Genomic DNA, 22267 nt, shown 5'->3' on the forward strand with positions numbered 1-22267 from the left:
CATCGGCACATTTCCTGAAACTTGTATCACGCTCAGTGCCGGAGTGGTACTCATGAGTTTGCCCTATGGTTTGGCGTAGTCAAGATCGCAGGTGAACTGCATGCGCAGTATCAGGGAAATGTGTGCTGTGTTTTCTTAGTTCAGTTGACAGAAGGAACATGGAAGAAAAATATACAGATGAGACAAAGCCTGCATGCGCTGATGTATTCTGGTTCTTTTTTTTTTCCAAGGTGTACCGCGACCTTCTCCACCTGACTCCCAGGAGTCTGGTGTGCATTAGTGCATTACACTGCATCTTCAGGTAGTGACAAAGGTGGCACAATTTCTGGTAATATTGCCTCATTGGGTCTGAAACTCTGCAAAGACCCGTTGTAAAACCATGTTGACCAACTAATGCATTTTGCATTCTGGTCGTCAGATGCAAACTAGTTGTTTATTTCACGCTTGCATGTTTAAGAATTTTTACTCCAAACATCAGTTTGGTTAAAAGCCATTGATGATGTAGCTATATCTCGGTGTTTGTGTATAAGTGGAATATACCAAGTCATTATGGTCCTGAAAAAAAAAAACTATTTTGCACACAGTCAAACTAGTCACTCGCTTTACAAATGTAAGTTGCTTACTGCAATTCCGTCCCTATTCTAGGGCCTCGGCATGCAATGAAAAATGCAGCAACACAGACAGATGAGAGACGGTTGGAGGAAAGCCCACAGTCACACAATGGAGACCATCCGCACAAGATACAACCACTCAGACAGTGTCTACAGAGGGTCCACCTCGTTTGGTCATAGTGGAAGTTCCTGAGCCATCCGATAGTGTCCAGGCTCTCCCTAGATCATCAACACCTGCTGTAGAGCCTCCACCTTTTTCCTTGTCAGTTTCATCACCAGGGCGTGATGACACAGCCGATATTGTCAGTCTTGAGGAGGAACCCAGGTAATTAACTGTGCAATATCATGCATATTTTGCCAGTACTGTTCACACTGCACTGAAAAAGCATGGCGTGGTTGGGCTTGTCACACTGAATGCATATGTTCATCGTCATGACTTTTGTGTCACAAAACTAACGTAGGATATAGAGTGCCCATCTAGTGGTAAAACATAGATGTGGTTAATTTTATACATCTGTGTATGAGGACGTACTGATGCCTCACTGCCATCTGATATAGGTCAGAGGCTTTGCGTGATAACCCGTCATATCAACTCAGCTCGGAGTTTGGCTATGACAGTGATGGAGAGTGAGTGCACTCCCTGTACATTACCTAACCTTCTGCCACCAACTCTTGGTTTATTGCTTCCCAAACAGGCCAATAGATGTGGTAGATACGCACCATCTTGTTGATGAGTTGGATGGTGATGGCTAAGTATTACGATACATTGTGGGAGGATGCTCTTTGCCTTCGCTGTCTACTTCGTTATCATCCGCAAGAAAGCAGTTAGTACTTACATTCCTTTACAGCAGTGGGGTTTTGCCACCTGACTCCCCACTTGCTCTTATTATTAGAAATGTAGCAGAGATGCTGTAACAAACTAGCAAAGGCAGGGAAGAATTGTGTGATACATTTCCCGGAGCGTTGTTTTGTTCACAGTGTGGGGTTGTACGACTTTTGAAGCATTGTCATGCCAGTAAGATTAAATATCTCTCTCACACCTAAAAGTAAACTCTCAGGTCCGTAGCGCAGCCTTCATCAGTGCCCTACATGTCCATCGTGGCACTCTCCAGCCTTATAGGACTCCTAAAAGTGTGCACCGGGTGGTCATCATCACTCACAAACGTGCAGCTCACAAGCGTGCAGGATATGTATATAGAGGCATACTTCTGGCTCTATTCATTGGGAGGCAAGCTGTATGGGTAATATCAGCAATTTCTGGGTGTGTTGCAAAAACCGTGTGGGGTGTACACCACTCCTAGGAGGTGGAGAGGTCCGTCCTATCGGCTCTCTCTAAGTAAAGGGGTATTTCGACGCCATTTTGCCACCTTTTAGCTAAAACACTAAATACATTTTCGATGGCTTTGAGAAGACGGTTCCTCGTATTATTTATACTTCAGTTCACTACACAATATACTTCCAACTTACTTCCAACACAATATACTTCCAACTACAACAACAATATACTTCCAACGACCACATTAGGATCATGCGCATGCGGCAGGTTTGCTCCACATTTTGATTCTACGCCTTCGTGCCTCGCCCTCGCCTCATCACGAAGGAGTCATCGCCATTAGCATCATCGGAATGTCGTTGGAACGGTTGCAAGATGTTTCAACTGTCTCAGCTCTTCCAAAAATGGCTGTTGACCTCTTGTTTCCATTCTACAGAACTTAGTCAACAGAGAGCACAGACATTCAGTTGACTTTCTATTAGCCTTGTGTTTACCTCACATATTGATTTTATGTTGACTTTTGGAACTTTAAGTCTTGTTTATAATTATTCACAGGAAGGTACATGTCTTTCTGTAGACTCTCCATATACTTTACACAAATTTCGTGTGACCCTCATGTGTAAGTCTTGTTATATGTGATCTCAATTTCTCTGTTGACTTTGTCGTGACTCAGCTGTCAATGAGTCGGCATCACCCTCGAAACTACATTCGTTATTTTATGAAAGGCTCGGAGACCGTTACGTGAGCACTCGGTATATTCTTCTTAATCGACGAAGATACCTGATTTACTGAAGCTCGATTAACACCATCCCCGTATGATGTTGTGAACTTTCTGGGAGCGAAGTTGAACTTCTCCGTCGTATTGTTCACTCAATCGCAACACGCATAAAGTACACGAAATGAAGTACTGCAAAACTATATATATATATCTTTTATTCCGAAAATGCATACCTTGAAAGTGGTATCCAGTGTCGACACAATCATACAAAACATCCCGCGCACACCGTAGCGAAGTATTCCACACGTACACATGTTTATGCCAAACAGTGTCGCGTCGCACAATAGACAGTCAATGACCGGTTGCGGACTGAGTTCTTCTGGCGACCCACGATAACGGTGGACTTCAAAATTCACTGAATTTCGGCGAAAGCGACGTCTCTGAAGCGCTGGAGAGAAATTTGTCTGAATATGGTGTTCAATCGCAAATTAGTCATGTTCAAACGCAAGGGAGTAAAACCGAGTAAAACGGTCATAGCAACAACTAATTTGGTTCACAATCAAGACCGGCCACGAACTGATACTTGTACACGTACCTGACGGGACGCAAAACTGCAGCCGCCGCTCGAAACATACAAAACCCTACATCACAACAGTCATGGTATGAATACAAGTGAACCTTGATCACACACTTTTATCACACAGCTTACCTCTTATGACGCAAAATCATATCCCCCTTTCTTCTGTAATTGACGTGCGAACGCTGCCCAGCAAACCACCAATATCCCACAGATCTCCCAAATTGGTCTCACACGTCACAGACGTCACGTGTATCCTCACAACGTCCACTGTATATCCACCATGGGACGTCACAAATGTCCCCAGTGAATATTCTGTGGATATACTACGGATATCATAAGAATGATATTTCTTTACATTAAAATAAAGATTTCTTGTGGCGATAGTAGCCATTTCCAGCATTCTCAGAATGCGTCACAACCTCATTTTTGCATCAAAATGTTATCAACTACCTTTAAATAAATAATTTCTCACTTAAGGCATGTCCAACCGAAGGAACGTGAAAACTCACAGAATAAGCTTAAAACACTGTCATGCATCACCATATTTCATCACCGAGAGGCTTTACCAAGATCAATCTGTAAAATGTGCTCCACCTACATTTTCTCTCCATAGTTGGGATGCATGATTACGGAAGAACAAAGAGAGCTAATTGCGTGATTTATTTGTGCTTGTTAAAGGAATCATCAGTGAATCATGAAATGAATAGGCATGGACCGATAGAGATTGTTATATCTGCAGCTTCTATTTCTGGTAATCGCGCATGCAATAAAAAACGCATCCAACAACCGTCTTCTGTGCTCTCTTTCATATTTGTCGATACACGAATTCGCCAGTCATGACACACAGCAAAGCACTTACCGGCATATAGTGGCCTCATATTACAAATCTTACAAAACAACGCAATGCGTAGTAGCACCACAGTACCACCCCAGAAAAAAAAAAGAAAAAAGAAAACAGAGAAATGCAACAAACAAGGCTGTCTTATATACTAGGACCTTGTTTTGTGTCGTTCTGTCGTCTGATGTGCTTTTTTGTGTCATATCCCAAGCAGCACAATGTACTGGAAGTCGAGTGCAATAGGGGTGGACGGGTAGGTGGAAGGCCTTGAACAGACTCTTGAAACTAAAGAACATTGGTAAGACGCATACTGTCCACCCCTACTGCACTCAACTTTCAGTACATTGTGCTGCTTGGGATACATCCTGTCGCAGTGGCTCTGACATGGGGTCCACGAAGACATTTATAGGGATGCACGAGATCGTTGGTGCTCAGTCACGAATTTACGCATACCAGCGACCTAGAGTGGGGAGCAGCATTAGCATGTTCCACGCAGAGGCAAGTCTATACAACGACGTGATTGGTCATGGTCTGCTGACATCACATGGCCGCCCCCTTCTCCCTCCTCTCACGCTGAACGGAACTTTGTCAGGATTGTTATGGTACGTGTTTGCAAGAATCGCGTACGACCACGTAAGACTACCATCTACCAATACATGTCACACAACCTCGACAGTACAGCTTCTGTCATTTTCAACAACAGATGCATGTGAATTTCATGAGATGCATGTGAGTACGCTTTTCAAAATTAATTTACAAGCCCAAAAAGCAAGCGCAGAAATAGCTTGTGCATCACTGTAGACACTCGCTTTTTCCATTGATGGGATAGTAACACACATCATTGCACACGTAAAAGCGAAATGGACCAACTTTTGTTTCATGATTTTGTTTTTCGTGTGGAATCAATTATCTAATTTCACATTAATAATTTGCTGTATTTATGCTTGGCATAAATTCCCATACCCCTCTCCCCACCTCTCTCACCAACTATGTATAACTGCATGCAAACATACAAGACCTGTGTATGAAGTAGTGCACATGTATTTATTATGTCTTAACTTTCAGCAGAATGTTTGGGGCCTCCTCTAACCTGTACAAAAGAAAAAGGGTGACATAAGTATCATTATATGACAGCATTTATTATGACAGTACAAGTGTCATATTATAATATCTTTGGACCTCATTCTGTGCGTGCAAAGTAGGAAAAAAAAGCGAGATGCTTGACAATACAGCAAATTAGTAAAAATATGAGGACACTTGAATCATATGTTACTGTTTTAACGTCTCATATTTCAGCACGCTTAAGTGCGATACTGTGTGCGACGTTTTGGTGCCTCTTTTTCAACACACCGCTTTTCTTGTAAGAACTACGAAAGGGTTGCTGAAAGAAAAAAACAAGACATATGAGTGGCCATCATATATACATGGTGTTATCCAGAAATCCCCCGGCTGAAAAAAATTTTTTAAATGCTGACATCATGGAAGATGCATGATGTAAGACCCCCCCGAGTCTCGGGGTTTTACATCACGCATCATCTCCACCAGCTCGCTTGCTTCCTAGCCATTTTTTTCTTTATGGAAGAATTTTATTCTCGGTTAGCATCCCTGGATGTTCTCCCGTGATCTGACCACTGTGTTGCTCATATGCATAGGTTCATTGAATCAATAAATATGGAACCAGTGAATTTTATTTCACCTGATTTAGCACCTATGCGATAGCAAAGGAGACGTTTAGTAAGAGCTATTGCATTGAAAATATTAAAAGAAACGAGGATCCACAGTGATTTTTTTTAGTTATTACTAAGTTCCGGTTCATGTATCTAAAAAATCAGTAGGGGTTCACACATGGTGTGGCATTGGCGAGAAGTGTTCAAGAACGCTCAGCTGAAAACCAGAACTGTCTTTCTGCATGGCTGTAAATCTTGACTTCTGTGTTTAAACGAGATGTTGATACAGATGCTTTCATTTGAGTTCAAAAGATGTAAATTAAGGCCACATATATGAGACACCTTCCCTGAACACACAGATTACTTGCAACAAAATTTGCTGCTACCCCATGTATTAAGACCAAAAAGTCCAGTGTACCAGAGAGATAAGATGTAAAAATTGAGGGCACACGGAGCACAGCTATCAAGCTTTCTTAACACCACCTACTTTGTGATTTCCACCTCATGAGGAACAGAGTGGCATGTTACAACAGATGCGTAGTGAAACACTGAGCAGCTCAAGAGCAACTGTGTCCACAGTTTTTTATTTCTTTTTACTGCAGACCACATCCCACTTCAGACTGTTAACACAAGATGGTATAGTGACATGTCAAAACAGATACTTATATGTGAGTTATGCACACTGTGCAATTTGCTTAGGGCATGCAGCAGGACAACTTACTGCATGTCACAGGCAGTGTGGTTTTCGTCAGGGCTCCTGGAGGGACTGGGAGTGCAGAGGTGCTCAAACAGGTCTTAGCAGAACCTGTCAAAGTAGTCTCTAGTGAATAGAAAGAACCATTGGACTTCTAGATACCACACGTGATGTTTTAGACTCTTTTGATATGACCCGCGCTGGTATATCACATAACCCGTCAAACTACTTGTAAGGAACATCTTTTCTGTCGAGTTCTGAAACACTGAACATTGGTGCTTTTGAAGTATTACTCGTAAGAATATATAAAACTCTCAAGCATCTATTACTGAAAAAACAGGTGAACTTCAGTGTGATATGCATCCTACTGCACAAAAGTCTTTACAATAAGTGTTTGTGACCATGTTTTGTGACCATGTTTTCCCTCAGACATTTACTATAAAAATATTGCAGTGGATTATTACGCGCCACGTTTAGCAGAAATGACACTGCAACTCACTTGCGCAAACATGCCAGGAGCTTTCTCATTCGTGACTTCATTATTTATTGCTAGTAAGAAGAAAAGTGAGACAGCAAGAGGGCCATATTTGATCAACAGCACCTGCTGAAGTGGAGCAATTGTATGACGTAGTGCATGTATGTACCTTTAGTGCAAGTAAATTTATTGTTGAAAGCTATTTTTGAATTTTTTAAGTTTTCTGACAAGCAACCAATCCTGGTTGTTAAAAATATGCAGCCACACAATGTGCCCAATAACGTTGTTCCACCAGTAAGTGCAACATGGTATACACGAAAGCTGCATCATAAAAATCACTTATGAATAGAAACCACATGTGCATTCATAAATAAACTTGAAATATAAATCATGAAGATAATACATGAACATACATAAATATTCATAAACAAACTTGGCGCAGCTAGCATACATACGCAAGGTTCTGCTTACCACTTTGGAAAAGCTTCGAAGCGATGGCCTTTTGGAGCATACGGTTAAGTTTCGCCAGACTTCTCTCTGTAAATGTTCCACGTCTTCTTCTACCTTTCGAACTTTCGTGTGCTCCGTAAACTGATTTTCGCGGAATCCAGGGATAGAAACAATATTTTTTTCTGCATGCCTTCGTGCAGTGCTTCTCGCTAGTTTGCCCTGCCTTGCCTAAAAACCGCAAAGAGGACATGTTTCGATCAGCGCGTACTGGTGCACGTCGTGCGACGCGTGATAGCGATTCACTTCTAATCAGTCAGTAGCACAGAGAATAAATCTTCGTGGCCGATACAAGTGCCGGATGGTACTTCAGGAGTACGCCCAACTCTCCTCGGTCGGCCACCGTATCTGCCTTCAGTGGGTACCCGGGCATACAGGGCTACACGGCAACACATGTGCTGACGCGGCTGCGAGACGCGCCGCGCTTGATGCGGCCACGCCGGTGCCCCTACTACCGCTCCCGGTGTCTGCGTGCCGCCTGCTTATACGGCGTCTCTGCGGCGACGGCACCCGCCAGTTTCTTGTAGACGCTATCCGACCTAATGCGTTCCTGCAGTCCATGGACCCCTCACTGGAGTTTGTCATCGGCTGCCGCTGTACCCGCGAGGAGGAGACCCTTCTACATCGTCTCCGGCTGAACGTTGCCCTCACCCGTTCACTCCTGTTCAAAATGGGCCGCGTCTCATCTCCCACTTGCCCCTGCTGCGGTGTAGAAGACGATATTTCTCATCAGCTCCTCCACTGTCAGCGTCACCACCATCATCGGGCCGTGCTCTGGCAACATCTCTCAGAGCTTGGGTGCACGGACGGACGGACAGACGTTTCCCTCGCAACACTCCTTGGCCCTGTGCAGCGAGCTAACCAGTGGAGAGTTACAAAAGCGGTGCTCCGCTTTCTGCGTAACACGGGTCTCCTGGGCTCCCTGTGAGCCCTGAGTTTCTCTCTCGGCCCAGTGGGCAGTCACCACAGCGCTCCTCCTTCGAACCTTGTCAACGCCTTGTGATTGTGTGACTGTGTGTGTGACTTTTCAGTTTTAGTTTTGTGTTTTAGTTTGGTTTTTCTTTTCCTTTTCTTTTCTTCTTTTTCTTTCTTCTTTTCCTTTTCGTTTCTTCTTTTCCTTTTCGTTTCTTCTTTTCCTTTTCGTTTCTTCTTTTCCTTTTCTTTTCTTCTTTCTCTTTCTTCTTTTCCTTTTCGTTTCTTCTTTTTCTTTCTTCTTTTCATTTCTTCTCCTTTCCTTTTCCTTTGCTTTCTTCTTCTCCTTTTCTTTTCTTACTTTTCCTTTCGTCCCCTTTTCTCCTTCTTTCTTCCCCTTTTCTTTTCTTACTTTTCTTTTCGTCCCCTTTTCTCCTTCTTTCGTCCCCTTTTCTTTCCTTCCCCTTCCCTTGCCTTTTGTTTGGAATAGCAAAATTTCGTCTGGCTGACCTTTCCTTTCTTTTTCTTAATAAACATATTCCCCCCCCCCCCAGAAGGCGTTGGTGCAAGCACGAGCTACAATGTCACTACTTGGGGATAGTTCCGGGCCTGTTAACGTCGCGTCTTGTCCAAATGTACGCGATAGTACCTCTGCTGTCCCGCTCGAATGTGAAACTCTACATCTGCCCGAATCGATAGCATGTGACACAGCGAAGCAGGTGCCCATGGCCAACCCTAGTGACAATCATCGTGAAAACCCTGGCTTAGCGCTATTCGAAAGTGTGGGTTTTGGATTGGAGCGAAATTTACCAGAACGCGCCGGCAATGAAAGTGACACAAATGACATTGGCTCAGAGGGTTCGAGCGCTGCGTTTCGCCACTCTGACAGTTTAAAGACGTCCAGTGATTTATCTCGTCATCTCCGAGCATGGGCCGTAGAAAATAGCGTAACATTAACTACGATTACCCACCTTCTCCACATACTTCAGCTGCATAGTTGCTTCGTTGATCTACCACGCGATGCCCGAACGCTTCTTGGAACACCTAGGAACGCTGCCACCTGTATCTCGAGTATGCCTCCCGGTAGTTATTGTCATTTTGGGTTAGCTGCTAATCTTGAACGTATCCTTAAAGGTGCTGGTCAGCTGCCTGAAGTTGTATCACTTTTGTTCAGTATGGACGGGCTGCCTCTTACTAAGAGTTCGAAGTGTGAGTTATGGCCAATTCAGTGCTTGCTGAAAGGACTTAACAGTATTCCACCGTTTCTAATTGGTGCATATTGTGGGCCTTCGAAACCACCTGCCAATGTCTACTTAAGGAAATTCGTTGACGAACTAAATGCACTTCTGCAGAGTGGACTCACAATAAATGAGACAGTCATAAGGGTAGAGGTTGACTCAATAATATGCGATGCACCAGCCCGCTCCTATATTTTCTGTACAAAAGCGCACACTGGACACTCTGCCTGTCCCAAATGCATGGATGAGGGCGAGTATGACAACAGTCGAATGCACTATGCCACAAGTACTGCGACGTTAAGGACAGATGAAAGCTTTCGTGCACAAGTTGACTCAGAACATCACAAAGAAACAACAATTTTGACTGAACTACCAATCGATATGGTGCATAGTGCTCCTCTGGATTACATGCAGCTTGTCTGTCTTGGTGTTGTAAGGAAAATGATCTTGCTATGGGTGAACGGACCACTGTCAGTGCGCATGGGTCCTAGTGACAGAAATAGCTTCACAACAAGAAGTGGTGAACTTCAGGGAAGTATTCCTTGTGAATTTGCTCGGAAGCCAAGAGGATTGGATGAAGTGGACCGGTGGAAGGCGACAGAGTTTCGGCTCTTCCTCCTGTACACCGGTCCGATCATTCTTTATGGCTTGCTCCCACAGGCAGCATACCTGAACTTCATCACTTTACACTGTGCTATATCCATTCTTATGAAACCTGAGCTCTGCCATGCACAGACAGACTATGCTGCTGCTTTGTTGGCACACTTTGTTGAAACCTTTGCTGACATTTTTGGGGAGCATTTTGTTTCATACAATGTGCATGGTCTTCTGCACTTGGCAGATGATGTGAGAAACCGTGGTCCCTTAGATTCCTTCAGTGCCTTCCCGTTTGAGAATAATATGAAGGCACTGAAGAGGCAGCTAAAGAAACCAGGGGCAACGTTAACGCAGCTCTATAACCGGCACTGTGAGCATCTGCTTAGTGATGTGAGGCATGAGAAAAAAGGCAAAAAGACTGGCTTTTGTGATCCTCACAATTCCGGCCCACTTCCCTCCCAATGTAGGCAGCCCCAGTACGCAACGTTTGCTTCCCATGACTTCACCTTAAAGACGAAGGGCCCTGACAGATATTGTTCAGTAAATGGCACATCAGTTGAGGCACATAACTTTGCAGTGTGCAGACTGTCTGAGGAGCCTTGTGTCATCGGCTATGAACTTGTGCGGGAGCGTGATTTCTACGTGAAACCGTTTCCTTCATCATTAACTGGAATCTCTGTTGTCTCTCGAAAGGCAGATCTCAGGGTCTGGCCACTTGCACAGGTCTCGAAGGTTTTGTGTCTGCCATATGGAACAAATTTGGTTGCAATGCCTCTTCTGCATTTGCAGTAAGACGTCGCTGGGCATGTGCTTGCATTGCTGCTCATGAGACTGACTCATTAGAACAGTGTTATCGAAATATAATTACACTTTGTAAGACGTATAGTGTGATCAGAAAGCCTACGGAACAGGCCGCCAGTGTAACTTCCCCCAAATGTGATATTCCATTGGCTGGACAGTAGTGGCTAAGCGAAGATAAAACAGTCCACCCTTGAAAGATGATGAAAGATGAAAGTCACTGAAAAGGTTAGCCAGCTATGGAACTCGTCCACCCTTGATTTTGTTTCACAGTCGCCCGCAACCCTCCAGCCACTGGAACATCCTTTTCAGGGGGAATTACACCAGCTGCGTGTTCCATAGGCTTTGTTTCTACCTCAAGAATTTTAAGCTTTCTTTTAAGGTGCAGTATACAATTGCACACTTTGTCGAGCATGATGAAGTGGAGGTGGTTCCATGCACATGGATATCTGGAAGTTTTTGCAAGTGGCCAAGACTCCCCACAAACAAAGTTCATGCCATGATCAAAAAGGGATCTCTCCCAGGCCACAGCTACGACAACTACAAAGTGGACATGAAAGGAATATTCCGTAAGTTTTCTTGTTGAGAACTGTATGTTCCGTCCTCATGGTAGCAATTCTACCTCAACAGCAACCTACGAAAAAGCGCGAGAGAATCTGGCAGTCTCTGAGTACACTTCTGACTTCAGCGGTGCAAAGGAGTTACCACCTAAGGGAATACGACGTGCTCGCACATTTGACAGTGACGAAGATGACGGATTCCCTGCTGTACCTGACAGCTTCGCAAAATGTATGTGTATCCCCTGGTGGCTACTGCTACGTCGTAGTTAATTCGATATGTTGCCAAGGACATTGTTAAAGCACCATTGCTGTGAGCATTGGTTGAAGCACAACAAGCTTTTGTGCTGTTTGAACATTTCTAGAAGTTTTTATGCAAATTGTTACATTTTACAGCTGGTTATTCTGGGAAATCTCCATCCTCATGCCAGTCCAGGAGGAGTAGCACAGGTAATCAAATCTAACTGCAGATGTGCATGAGATGTTCATCTTGCTATAATTTTCTCCTGCTGCGTCTCTGCTAGGTTCCAACCAGCGTAGCTGCTCTCCCACACCGTCTTACAGTAAAGAGATACCTTGTGCCTCTTCACAAGATGCACGTCGCCCTGGGTCTGCTTTAACTGGTTCTTGCCTCGACACCACTACGCGATTCCAGGAATCGTGCACCCAACCTGCCAGGGGGAGCCGTAAGTTCTTTGCTGGGTTTCTCTCAAAATACCAGCCAGCTCCTGTGGCTTGGCTTCAAACGTGCGAAAGATTGAACAATGGCAGCCAGCCTTTTTTCACTTTTTCATATATTCCTCAGCTGCTGCTGTTTGCAGATATGTTGCCATTTGCCCACCACACATTTCGCTGAATGCATGATTTCAAAATATTACAGAGCCAATTCTACCAAGCTTGCTGGACACCACTATTTTCAACGAGCCAGGTATGTAAGCCAACGTAATATGGTTGGGTAGTGGTGGATGGTTCTGTACCCTGTAGTGCCTAAATTTTCCTCTGTTCATATGGTATTCTCTTGCCCAGATGATTCAGCATCCCAAGCATCGGAAATTCACATGGAAGTTGGTAATGATTGATGTCATGGTCTCTTTGGCATGCAGAGGCGGTCAATGCCTTTGTGTCCATGTATCGAAGGTTTCACTTTTCTCATTTCTGTAGGGAATGATTCTAATTTTCGTGCCAGGGGAATGAGCGCACCGACAGGAAATTCATCACTTGAGCAGCCACTGCCAGAGTATGGTGAGTGCCTTTTGGAGGTACTCGCAGATGTCATCAAATGGTTTTGCCGTTCTATGTGAAATCAATATTAGGATGCACTATACTTATTGGTAAAACATTTTCAGAATTCCAGCGGCAGGTTTTGAAAAGCCTGAATATTCTCCGCATGAATCTACAGCAGCAAGGAGACTTGATCTCAAGCCTTGTCCCACTCCAGGCCTCGTCACCAGCTGCACCTCTAGTTGTGACTGAGCCATTTCATTCTGTAGAGCTGCTGGAAAGCTTTCAACACCACTTAACAAATCAGAAGGAGGAGCAGTTGGTGAGCAACCCACCTCTTTATAAACTCTTTGCAAAGTGTTTCATGGAAATGTTTACTTTCCAGCAGACCAATATTTGGAAGTATTACACATGCATCGCATGCTTTCCTTTCACTCTGTCCTGTATATAGCCATTGAAATATTTACTAAATTGAGTGTATGATTCTTGTCAAGTACTACTACAGTAATCTGAATTATGGTATTAGTCACATTAAAATGCAGAGGTCTAAATGTGAAGCAACCTCTGTGCGGTTTGATGTGACTACTACTGAAATTTGCCCGATAATTCGTACATGCAGCGATGTCTGAAAATGTGGAGGAATCTGATATATTTGCAGTACAGAGAGCTTGCCGTCCTTGGTGGAAGTTCGGTAAAAACGGCAGTAAAGAGAATCATGTGTTACCTTTTCACTGATGATGTGGCGGAGAAATTCAGTTGGGAAGGTAAAAAGAGAAGCTAGTCTTCAAGGAATTGAAGTTTCCTGGCATCATCATGCGTAAGTGAATGAAGCTAAATCAAGTTTAATTTATTGCTATGCTCAAACAGGAGAAAAGTGCTATAGCTGCTTGCGCCCACATCTTTGTACAGATCATGTCTGCCATTTGTGGGTGTCGAAACAATTTTTGAGTACACAAACATCCATGTCCTACTGGGCATAATCAGGCTTGCTTTGCAGATAACCATTCATTTCAGATGCATGTAGTAGTGTTATCCGCACAGTAGGGGATCCTCAATAACAGTAATATTTCAAAAGTTAGTTGCTTTTATAAACTAGGTGTAGTTTTATGCGCAGTTCTGATATGCTTGCACATGTTCTCAGCATGCACATGTTAAAACACAGAGCACATAGTCATGACATGCAACAAGGTGCTTTTTGATAATTTAAATCATTAAGCGCAATTTGACTGTGCAGGTGCTGTTCATGCTAACAAGACTTTGGCCAATGCAACAAATTTTGAAGTTGAGTCAGAAATTAAAGGGTGGCTACGACATGCAAAGGACAGGAGACTGAGGCAGAAGACCAGCGGCTGATGTAGGTAATTGTGTTGTTTCTCCAGGAAACCTTTGCATATTAGCATGCCTCTTCACAGGACCCACAGCTTACATGGCCAGAGAAAGTCCACATCACGCCATGAGGTCAAAGGGCAACGAGTAGTGGAACGCCTTCTTTCATCATCAGTGCAACCTTCCGCACAGTTATGGGGAGGATTGGAACTTTTGTGACTACTGTGATATAACTACCGTGTACCTGTCATGTAAAAGACATTACAGCACTCTCGCGTGCAAGAGCCACATGTGTAAAACCACATGGCTAATTGAGCCTTTCAACCTTGTACCTTTGATTCTTGTTTTAAACCTAATATCTGATATCTAGTCAATGTAGATTTGTAGCTAGTGTCTTTAAGTTAGCTTTTGTTATATTTTTCTGAAAGAGGCAAACACGAAAAATTCTAAAGGATGAAGCAAAACTTTAATGGGGAAACAAGCTTTCAGACAGAGTCTGTCACTGATCAGGTGAGCAATTTTGGAAACAGTTGGCATGTATATCATTCTTAATATAAACATAAGAGGGAAGGAACAAATTCGTGATGCAAGGGAGGCGACACATCAGAATGAAATAAGAAGGAACTTCGTTGCTGGAACTCTGTTATTTAATCCTGATGTTGAGTGTGCCTCACTTGCATTGCGAATTAATTTGATCTCTCATATGTTCATGATAGGAATGATACATATATATACCAACTGTTTGAAGAATTGTTCACCTGATGAAGGATGGACACCGTCAGACAGCTTGTTTTTTTCATTACAGTTATGCTTCATCTTTTCGAATTTCTCTTGTCCGCCACACCCAACAACTGGATTCTGTGGAATTCATGTGAAGTGTCGAAACATATTACGTTACATTATCAGTCATGCCAGCTACGTAATTTGCTCTACGTGCATGTGTGTCACTATTCACACAGAAAACATTAAGTGCACTTACAGCTGTTGTGACAGCAGTACTAGTCATACGAGAATACTCATCTCAGGATTTTGGTGTATTATTTATCGAATGCGCTAGCATCATCGCGTCTTATCAGTGGCACCCTATATTGTTAATTATCAGTATGTGTTTTAATATAATATTTTATACAATAGAAAGAGCATCTTTACGGTGTATGTAACATCAGTGTGCTTGGTTAAGCACTTAAGCTGTCGATACAGCAATACTAGTCAGATGACGATACTCCTCTCAGGATTTTGATGTTTTATTTACTGAATGTGCCAACAGCATCGCCTCTTACCTGTATCACCCTATCGTTAATTACCAGTCTATTTATATATATATTTGTGCACAAAACATCATTGTACTTGGTGTGCATCCAATAAACGAGTTCGTTGATATGATGTTCTCTGTTGCAGAGTAGTATTCCCCATAGAATAAGTAAAAATCGCAAAAAAGCAACGAAATAGAATAATAATAATACGTCCTGTATATGTCCTCTATATGTCCGAAATGTCCCTGAGAGACATTCCTGGAACCTTCCCTGGATCAGCAAATGTGGAAGAAATACGGGTCCTCTGTCTGTCCCAGAGACGTCAACGGGCTATTCAGCCTAGTCTCTGGGATATCCCAAAATCCCAAGTGGGATATCGTGTGGACGTTTCCGAGATATATCTGGTTTACTGGGTGAGAGCCTAGCCCTTATGAAAATTGATTTTTCCTTTCTGCAGACTTCTTGTGGACTTCTTGTTTCCTGTCTTGACCGTGTGTTGACTTTGACTTCTTGTTGATCAAGTCAACAGGAATTGCTATTGACATCATTTTGACAATATCTTGAACTACCTTATGTGCACCTTCTGTGGACAAGGTATATAGATGTCGTTGTTGACAGTTTGTGGACATTCTATGCGCCTATGTAGCAAGTACTCATTTCAACCGATTTTTTTCTACATAGAAGAATTCCTTCTTCTGTCATACAGCTTACCCCTTACGACGCAAAATGATATCCTCCTTTGTTCTTTCATGGCCTGCAAAAACGAGAATGAAATTATCAGAACCAACACCGGCCACGAACTGGTACTTGTACACTTACCTGACGGGACGCAAGACCGCAGCTCGAAACGAACAACAAAAACCTACAGCACAACAGTCATCGTATGAATATAAGTGAAGCTTGATGACACACTTCTATCACACAGCTTACCTCTTCCGACGCAAAATCATATCCTCCTTTGTTCTGTAATTAACGAGCGTACGCTGAGCCTGAGACAGTTGAAACATGTCGCAACCGTTCCAACGACATTCCGATGATGCTAATGGCGATGACTCCTTCGTGATGAGGCGAGGGCGAGGCACGGAGGCGCAGAATCAAAATGTGCAGCAAACCTGTCGCATGTGCATGATCCTCATGTGGTCGTATAAGTTGGAAATATATTGTGTACTGAACTGAAGTATAAATAATACGAAGAACCGTCTTCTCAAAGCCTTCGAAAATGTATTTAGTGTTTTAATATGTAGGTAAAGGTGGGAAAGTGGCGTTCAAGCTACTACATTTAATTATACGTTCAGATCCAAATACCGCTTTGTTTAGAGAGCCGATAGCACAGACCTCTCCACCTCCCATGAGTGTCGTACACCCCACATGTTTTTTTTGCAACACACCCAGAAATTGCTGATATTACCCATACACCTTGTCTCCCAATGAATAGAGCCACAAGTATGCCTCTATATACACATATACCGCCCCCCCCCTATGGGATGCTCGGTACCCCCTTGAGGTCGACCTCTGTGGACATTATTGTACGATAATGCAGTTATTAATAATACGGAATTATTCTATGTAGAAAAAAAATGGTTGAAATGAGTACTTGCTACATAGGCGCATAGAATGTCCACAAACTGTCAACAACGACATCTATATACCTTGTCCACAGAAGGTGCACATAAGGTAGTTCAAGAGATTGTCAAAATGATGTCAATAGCAATTCCTGTTGACTTGACCAACAAGAAGTCAAAGTCAACACACTGTCAAGACAGGAAACAAGAAGTCCACAAGAAGTCTGCAGAAAGGAAAAATCAATTTTCATAAGGGCTAGGCTCTCAGCGTTCGCACGTCAATTACAGAACAAAGGGGGATATGATTTTGCGTCATAAGAGGTAAGCTGTGTGATAAAAGTGTGTCATCAAGCTTCACTTATATTCATACAATGCCTGTTCTGCTGTAGGTTTTTGTTGTTCGTTTCGAGCAAGGGCTGCGGTCTTGCGTCCCGTCAGGTAAGTGTACAAGTATCAGTTCGTGGCCGGTGTTGGTTCGGCTAATTTCATTCTCGTTTTTGCAGGCCATGAAAGAACAAAGGAGGATATCATTTTGCGTAGTAAGGGTAAGCTGTGTGATAGAAGTGTGTGATAGTGTGATAGAAGTGATAGAAGATAGATAGTGTGATCAAGGTTCACATGTATTCATACCGCGACTGTTGTGCTGCATGGTTTTGTATGTTTCGAGCGGCGGCTGCAGTTTTGCGTCCCGTCAGGTAAGTGTACAAGTAACAGTTCGTGGGCGGTGTTGATTGTGAACCAAATTTGTTGTTGCTATGGCCATTTCATTTGGTTTTACTCACTTGCGTTTAAGATTGCTAATTTGCGATTGAACACCATATTCAGACAAATTTCTCTCCAGCGCTTCAGAGACGTCGCTTTCGCCGAAATTCAGTTAATTTTGAAGTCCACCGTTATCGTGGGTCGCCAGAAGAACTCAGACCGCAACCGGTCATTCATGCATGTGTACGTGTGGAATACTTCGCTACTGTGTGCGCGGGATGTTTCGTATAATTGTGTCGACACTGGATACCACTTTCAAGGTATGCATTTTCGGAATAAAATAGATACATATATAGTTTTGCAGTACTTCCTTTGATGTATTTTATGCGCGTTATTGTGACGGGGCTCGTTATTTTATTCCCAACATTCCCACCAGCAATGGGGTAGAGTATCGCCTGTGGCGATGAACCTCCCCACTCAACAAAGCAAAAATAAAGTTGTTTTTGTTTTATGCGTGTTGCGATTGAGTGAACAATACAACGAGGAAATTCAACTTCGCTTCAGACACAGAATGTCTACAAAAAGTCTTCACATTATGCGGGGATGGTGTTATTCGGGCTTCAGTAAATCATGTATCTTCCTCGATTAAGAAGAATAAACCGGGTGCCTCACGTAACGGTCGCCCAGCGTTTTAAAAAAGGACGGAGGTAGTTTCGTGGGTGACGCCGACTCATTGACAGCTGAGTCACAACAAAGTCAACAGAGAAATTGAGATCACATATAACAAGACTTACACATGAAGGTCGCAGGAAATTTGTGTACAGTATATGGAGAGTCTACAGAAGAACCTGTTACCTTCCTGTGAATAATTGTCAACAAGACATAAAGTTCCATAAGTCAACATAAAATCAATATGTGAGGTAAACACGAGGCTAATAGAAAGTCTACTAAATGGCTGTGCTCTCTGTTGACTAAGTTCTGTAGAATGGAAACAAAAGGTCAACAGCCATTTTTGTAAGGGAATGCTGGAAAATTATCTGAACTGAAAAAGTCATCAATCATGTGATGGTCATGACTGCTAGTGTTGAAGACCCCAAAACTCAGATTCAAATGAGCATGGAAAATATGGCTCTGTGTCATTTGTCTGTTGTTGTTCAGCTTACTTGTTAGAATTAGAATCTACACCCATGTTGTGTATGCTACTTACATCATTTAGTCACTGCGGAATAGCGAGACTAAGCTGCAACATGCACAAATGCTTTTCTTTTTTTGGTTTGCTGAACATCATTTTAAATATAAGTTTGTGTCTTAATTGTTTCGCATGGGAAAAATAGGAATATCTTGCAATGTGCGCTAGCATAAAGGTCATGGAAAAAAATTCAAATGTGGATAAATTAAATATCGCAAGTATGCTGAATAATGTGATTACACAGAGCAGATAATGACAAGAAATATTCTCAATTCCCTATCTGGTTCAAAACTGGGCACTATACACACACGTACTTCTATTGTGATTCAGGATGTCTAGGACAAAGTGCTAGACATGCAGTGCCTAATTTTGAAGTCACATATGGATTTCATATCTGTTATCCCTGCTTGTAATATTTATATTATTAGTTTTCAGTGCAGATGTTCTGCCTTAGTTTGATGCAGCCGTAGGCATACAATGATAAAATAATATTGTGGTATTTTTCAACATGGGTCTTGGATGGACATGCAACTTCTGCAATACATCCAGAAGTCCTGTAATCTCGGTAGCATCACAAGTGCGTGTTTTCTAGCAATGTAAATAAAAATTATTTGTTTCGCTGTTTCTGTGTAGCTTGTACAGGAGTACACTCTAAATCAGGTAACGCATATGTAACGGTTAAGTACCGCTTGGCCAAGAGGTACATTTTTTTAAAAATGTACCTCTTAAAATTAAGAGGTACATGCGCCCTCACATGCGGTACATGTAACGGATAGCGCGCAGCGATTTAGGCCTTTCCGTCGGGGTGGTTCCCCTCCTCCACGACATATTAACAGCCCAAGGAAGCTACGCTGCACGATAAATATAACAAACGAATACCTTTATTCGAAAATTATATCCATTTCACGGGGTGATGCTTGTCCATCGCGAGCTTGCATTGTCATGATGCACAGACGCCGAACACACGGGGCACAACGTATATGGATGAACGATGACCACTGCATCTCTCCTTCACCATTGCAGCTGCTCTGTGGTCACGCTTCTTTATCTCTTCCAAACCTTTGGATTGCTGTCCTTCCCCAACTTCCGTTTCTTCCGTAGAACGTAACACCAACCACAATGGACGATTGACTCACCCATTTACGACATCGCCTGGACGTAACCTAGGAGAAAATAAAATCCAACAACCGAAATAGCGTGCCTGAAAAACATGCATACTTGCTCGTGTAATCCAGATGTAAAGTGCAATCTAGGCTCCACTAATTCACGCATCAACGTCCGTGCATGAAGCACAAAGTAAATTGTCTCCGTCCCTCAGTCGTTGTGTCCAGCCTGCCGGTGATCAGGACCACTGGGAATCAGAGCGAAGATAAACGAAAATGCGTCGTGCAGACGAATAATTACTTCAGAGATATAATACGCACCTTAAATGACTCCAATCTTGAAAGCGTCGAACGATCGAGTTTCTTCGAAGACCGAGCAGACTCGTCCTCGCTCCACGACGCTTCAAAACAAACTGATTTGCAGCGGTTGCAAGAAACGCATTCTTCCCAAACGTGCGATCCCTCACAGTCACGGGTTCTAGTTATTGCACTTCTTTGACAGAATCATAGTGCTCATCCATTATGGCACTGCTGCATAAGGGAATTTATTGACTGGTATTCGGAGTCACGCGAAATATTTTTGCAGCGCATGGATATCGTGAGACGGCGTTCGTACTCATGCGCCGGAAACACGCGGTACATATGAGGTACAGCTGCTATTGATCGCGCTCAAAAGGTACCTAGCCGGTACGGATGGGTCTCGGAGCCCTTGTACCGTTTGAATTTCGCAGTGGTCGCGAACTGTACCTGCTGGTTGAGGACTGTACCTCATGTGTACCGCTTGGCCCAGGATCGGGTCCTCTTTCATGCGGTACATATCGGGTGTCGGATTTAGAGTGTACAGCCAGGTTTCAGGGCAGGCTGGGAAGCAAAATCGTTCTCCAATCATACAGTGAGCAATCACCGAAAAAATTCCTTACGTGGTCAATACAAATCATAGCAACTTCAATAAATTACTCAACATTGGAAGTGTTTGTTATATCGGTCCCATCTTGAAATCCGTGATGGAGTGGTGATGGAAATACACTGCGAATAGATGATACGCAGCAGCAGGGTATTTGCCTGCGATGTCCACGGCCAAGGCGGCCCCACACCCAATATACGAACACGGTATATGCTGCAGACCGGAGGGTACTGCACACACACAAAAAAAAAAGAAAAAGAGAAAGGAAAAAATAAGTCAAATTTCTGCGTGCCCTTCCGAAACTTAGTTTGATATTCTAGGAATTTTACATCTACTACTCATCCTTTCGTGGTTTTCATATGTCCAAACACGGTTCAGTAAGTATAAACGTGGTTGTTACAGTACCTGTTCCCGTCTCTGTGTTGCTCCACTTTTGTGGGGATATAGTGCCTCTTGTGTCGTACAAAAACGGAGCGAAGTTAACGGTGAAGGCACAATAGTGGAAACATCGATGCAGCGCAATGCAATCAATGTTGTTTTCGTCGCAGATTCGGGAAATAATCACGACGCTTCGTCAGCACAGAAATCCATCCGGGCGTTCCGGATTGCAGCCTAAGCACCAGCATCTAAACAATATATACAGAACGTTGGCCCAACAACACATGTCGTGTAAACAGACACAAAACTCGCGTGCAGACAACAGCTGTCACCTAACTAAATCTGCTGCTTGAATGGTGATATGGTTCCAGCGACACAACTACCGGCAGGTTGCACTTTAAAGGGCTGATGTGCACGTTATTGGCGATTTCGTATATCTCCCGCTGGAAACACAGCGAAGCGTCCACAGCAGACTGATTACTTGGTGACAGGGTTCCAGCGACACAACTACCGGCAGGGTGCACTTTAATGGTCTGGTGTGCACGTTTTTGTTAATTTCGTCTATCTCGCGCTGGGAACGCAGCGAAGCGTCGTCAGGAGACTGATTGCTTGGTGACATGGTTCCAGCGACACAACTACAGCAGGGTGCACTTAAAGGGACCGTGAAACGATATTTGGCAAGCCCACAAACATTTTTAATTAGTTCCCCTGTAATAAAGCATTTATTCAGTGAAATATGAAGTTGAAAATCGTACAAATAGTGAAAATATTCTATATTTACCACAGGCGTGAACGGCGGCTGCTACGGCCCGCCTCCGAGGCGAACTGGCCGTGACATCATACACAGAACATGTTGCCGATTCGCGGACGGGCTTTGGCGAGCAAAGTGCAAAATTTTCAAACAACCTTGCATACTTCATCATGAAATATGTTTTAATTTGACTTGGAGACAAGATTGTAACTAACAGTTTACACAGAATCCTACGAGAAATGTAATATAGCCGTTGACTGTCAGCACGGTTACCGGAGCACTTTTTCCCCTTTGAACTTCTTCTTCGTCGGAGCATACCTTCGTCGGTGACATTTTAAGGGTAACCTCCATGGAGCGAATGTACAGCGAAAAAGCTGCGAACTTCGCTCCGCGTCGGACGCCCTGCGCGAAGC

General features: G+C 43.4%; 1 protein-coding gene across 1 annotated transcript; it reads left to right on the forward strand.

Moving 5' to 3' along the window:
• Positions 1-11645: 11645 nt before the first annotated feature.
• LOC135376885 (uncharacterized) lies at positions 11646-14264 on the forward strand. The gene is made up of 9 exons (XM_064609326.1): positions 11646-11697; positions 11862-11915; positions 11990-12151; positions 12346-12393; positions 12492-12533; positions 12627-12707; positions 12812-13008; positions 13921-14040; positions 14099-14264. Exons 5-8 carry the CDS (start codon positions 12524-12526, stop codon positions 14017-14019), a joined length of 387 nt encoding a protein of 128 aa, XP_064465396.1. The 5' UTR covers positions 11646-11697; positions 11862-11915; positions 11990-12151; positions 12346-12393; positions 12492-12523; the 3' UTR covers positions 14020-14040; positions 14099-14264.
• Positions 14265-22267: the final 8003 nt, after the last annotated feature.

Source organism: Ornithodoros turicata, unplaced genomic scaffold (assembly GCF_037126465.1).
Source record: "Ornithodoros turicata isolate Travis unplaced genomic scaffold, ASM3712646v1 ctg00001346.1, whole genome shotgun sequence".
NCBI classification, from domain to species: Eukaryota; Metazoa; Arthropoda; class Arachnida; order Ixodida; family Argasidae; genus Ornithodoros; species Ornithodoros turicata.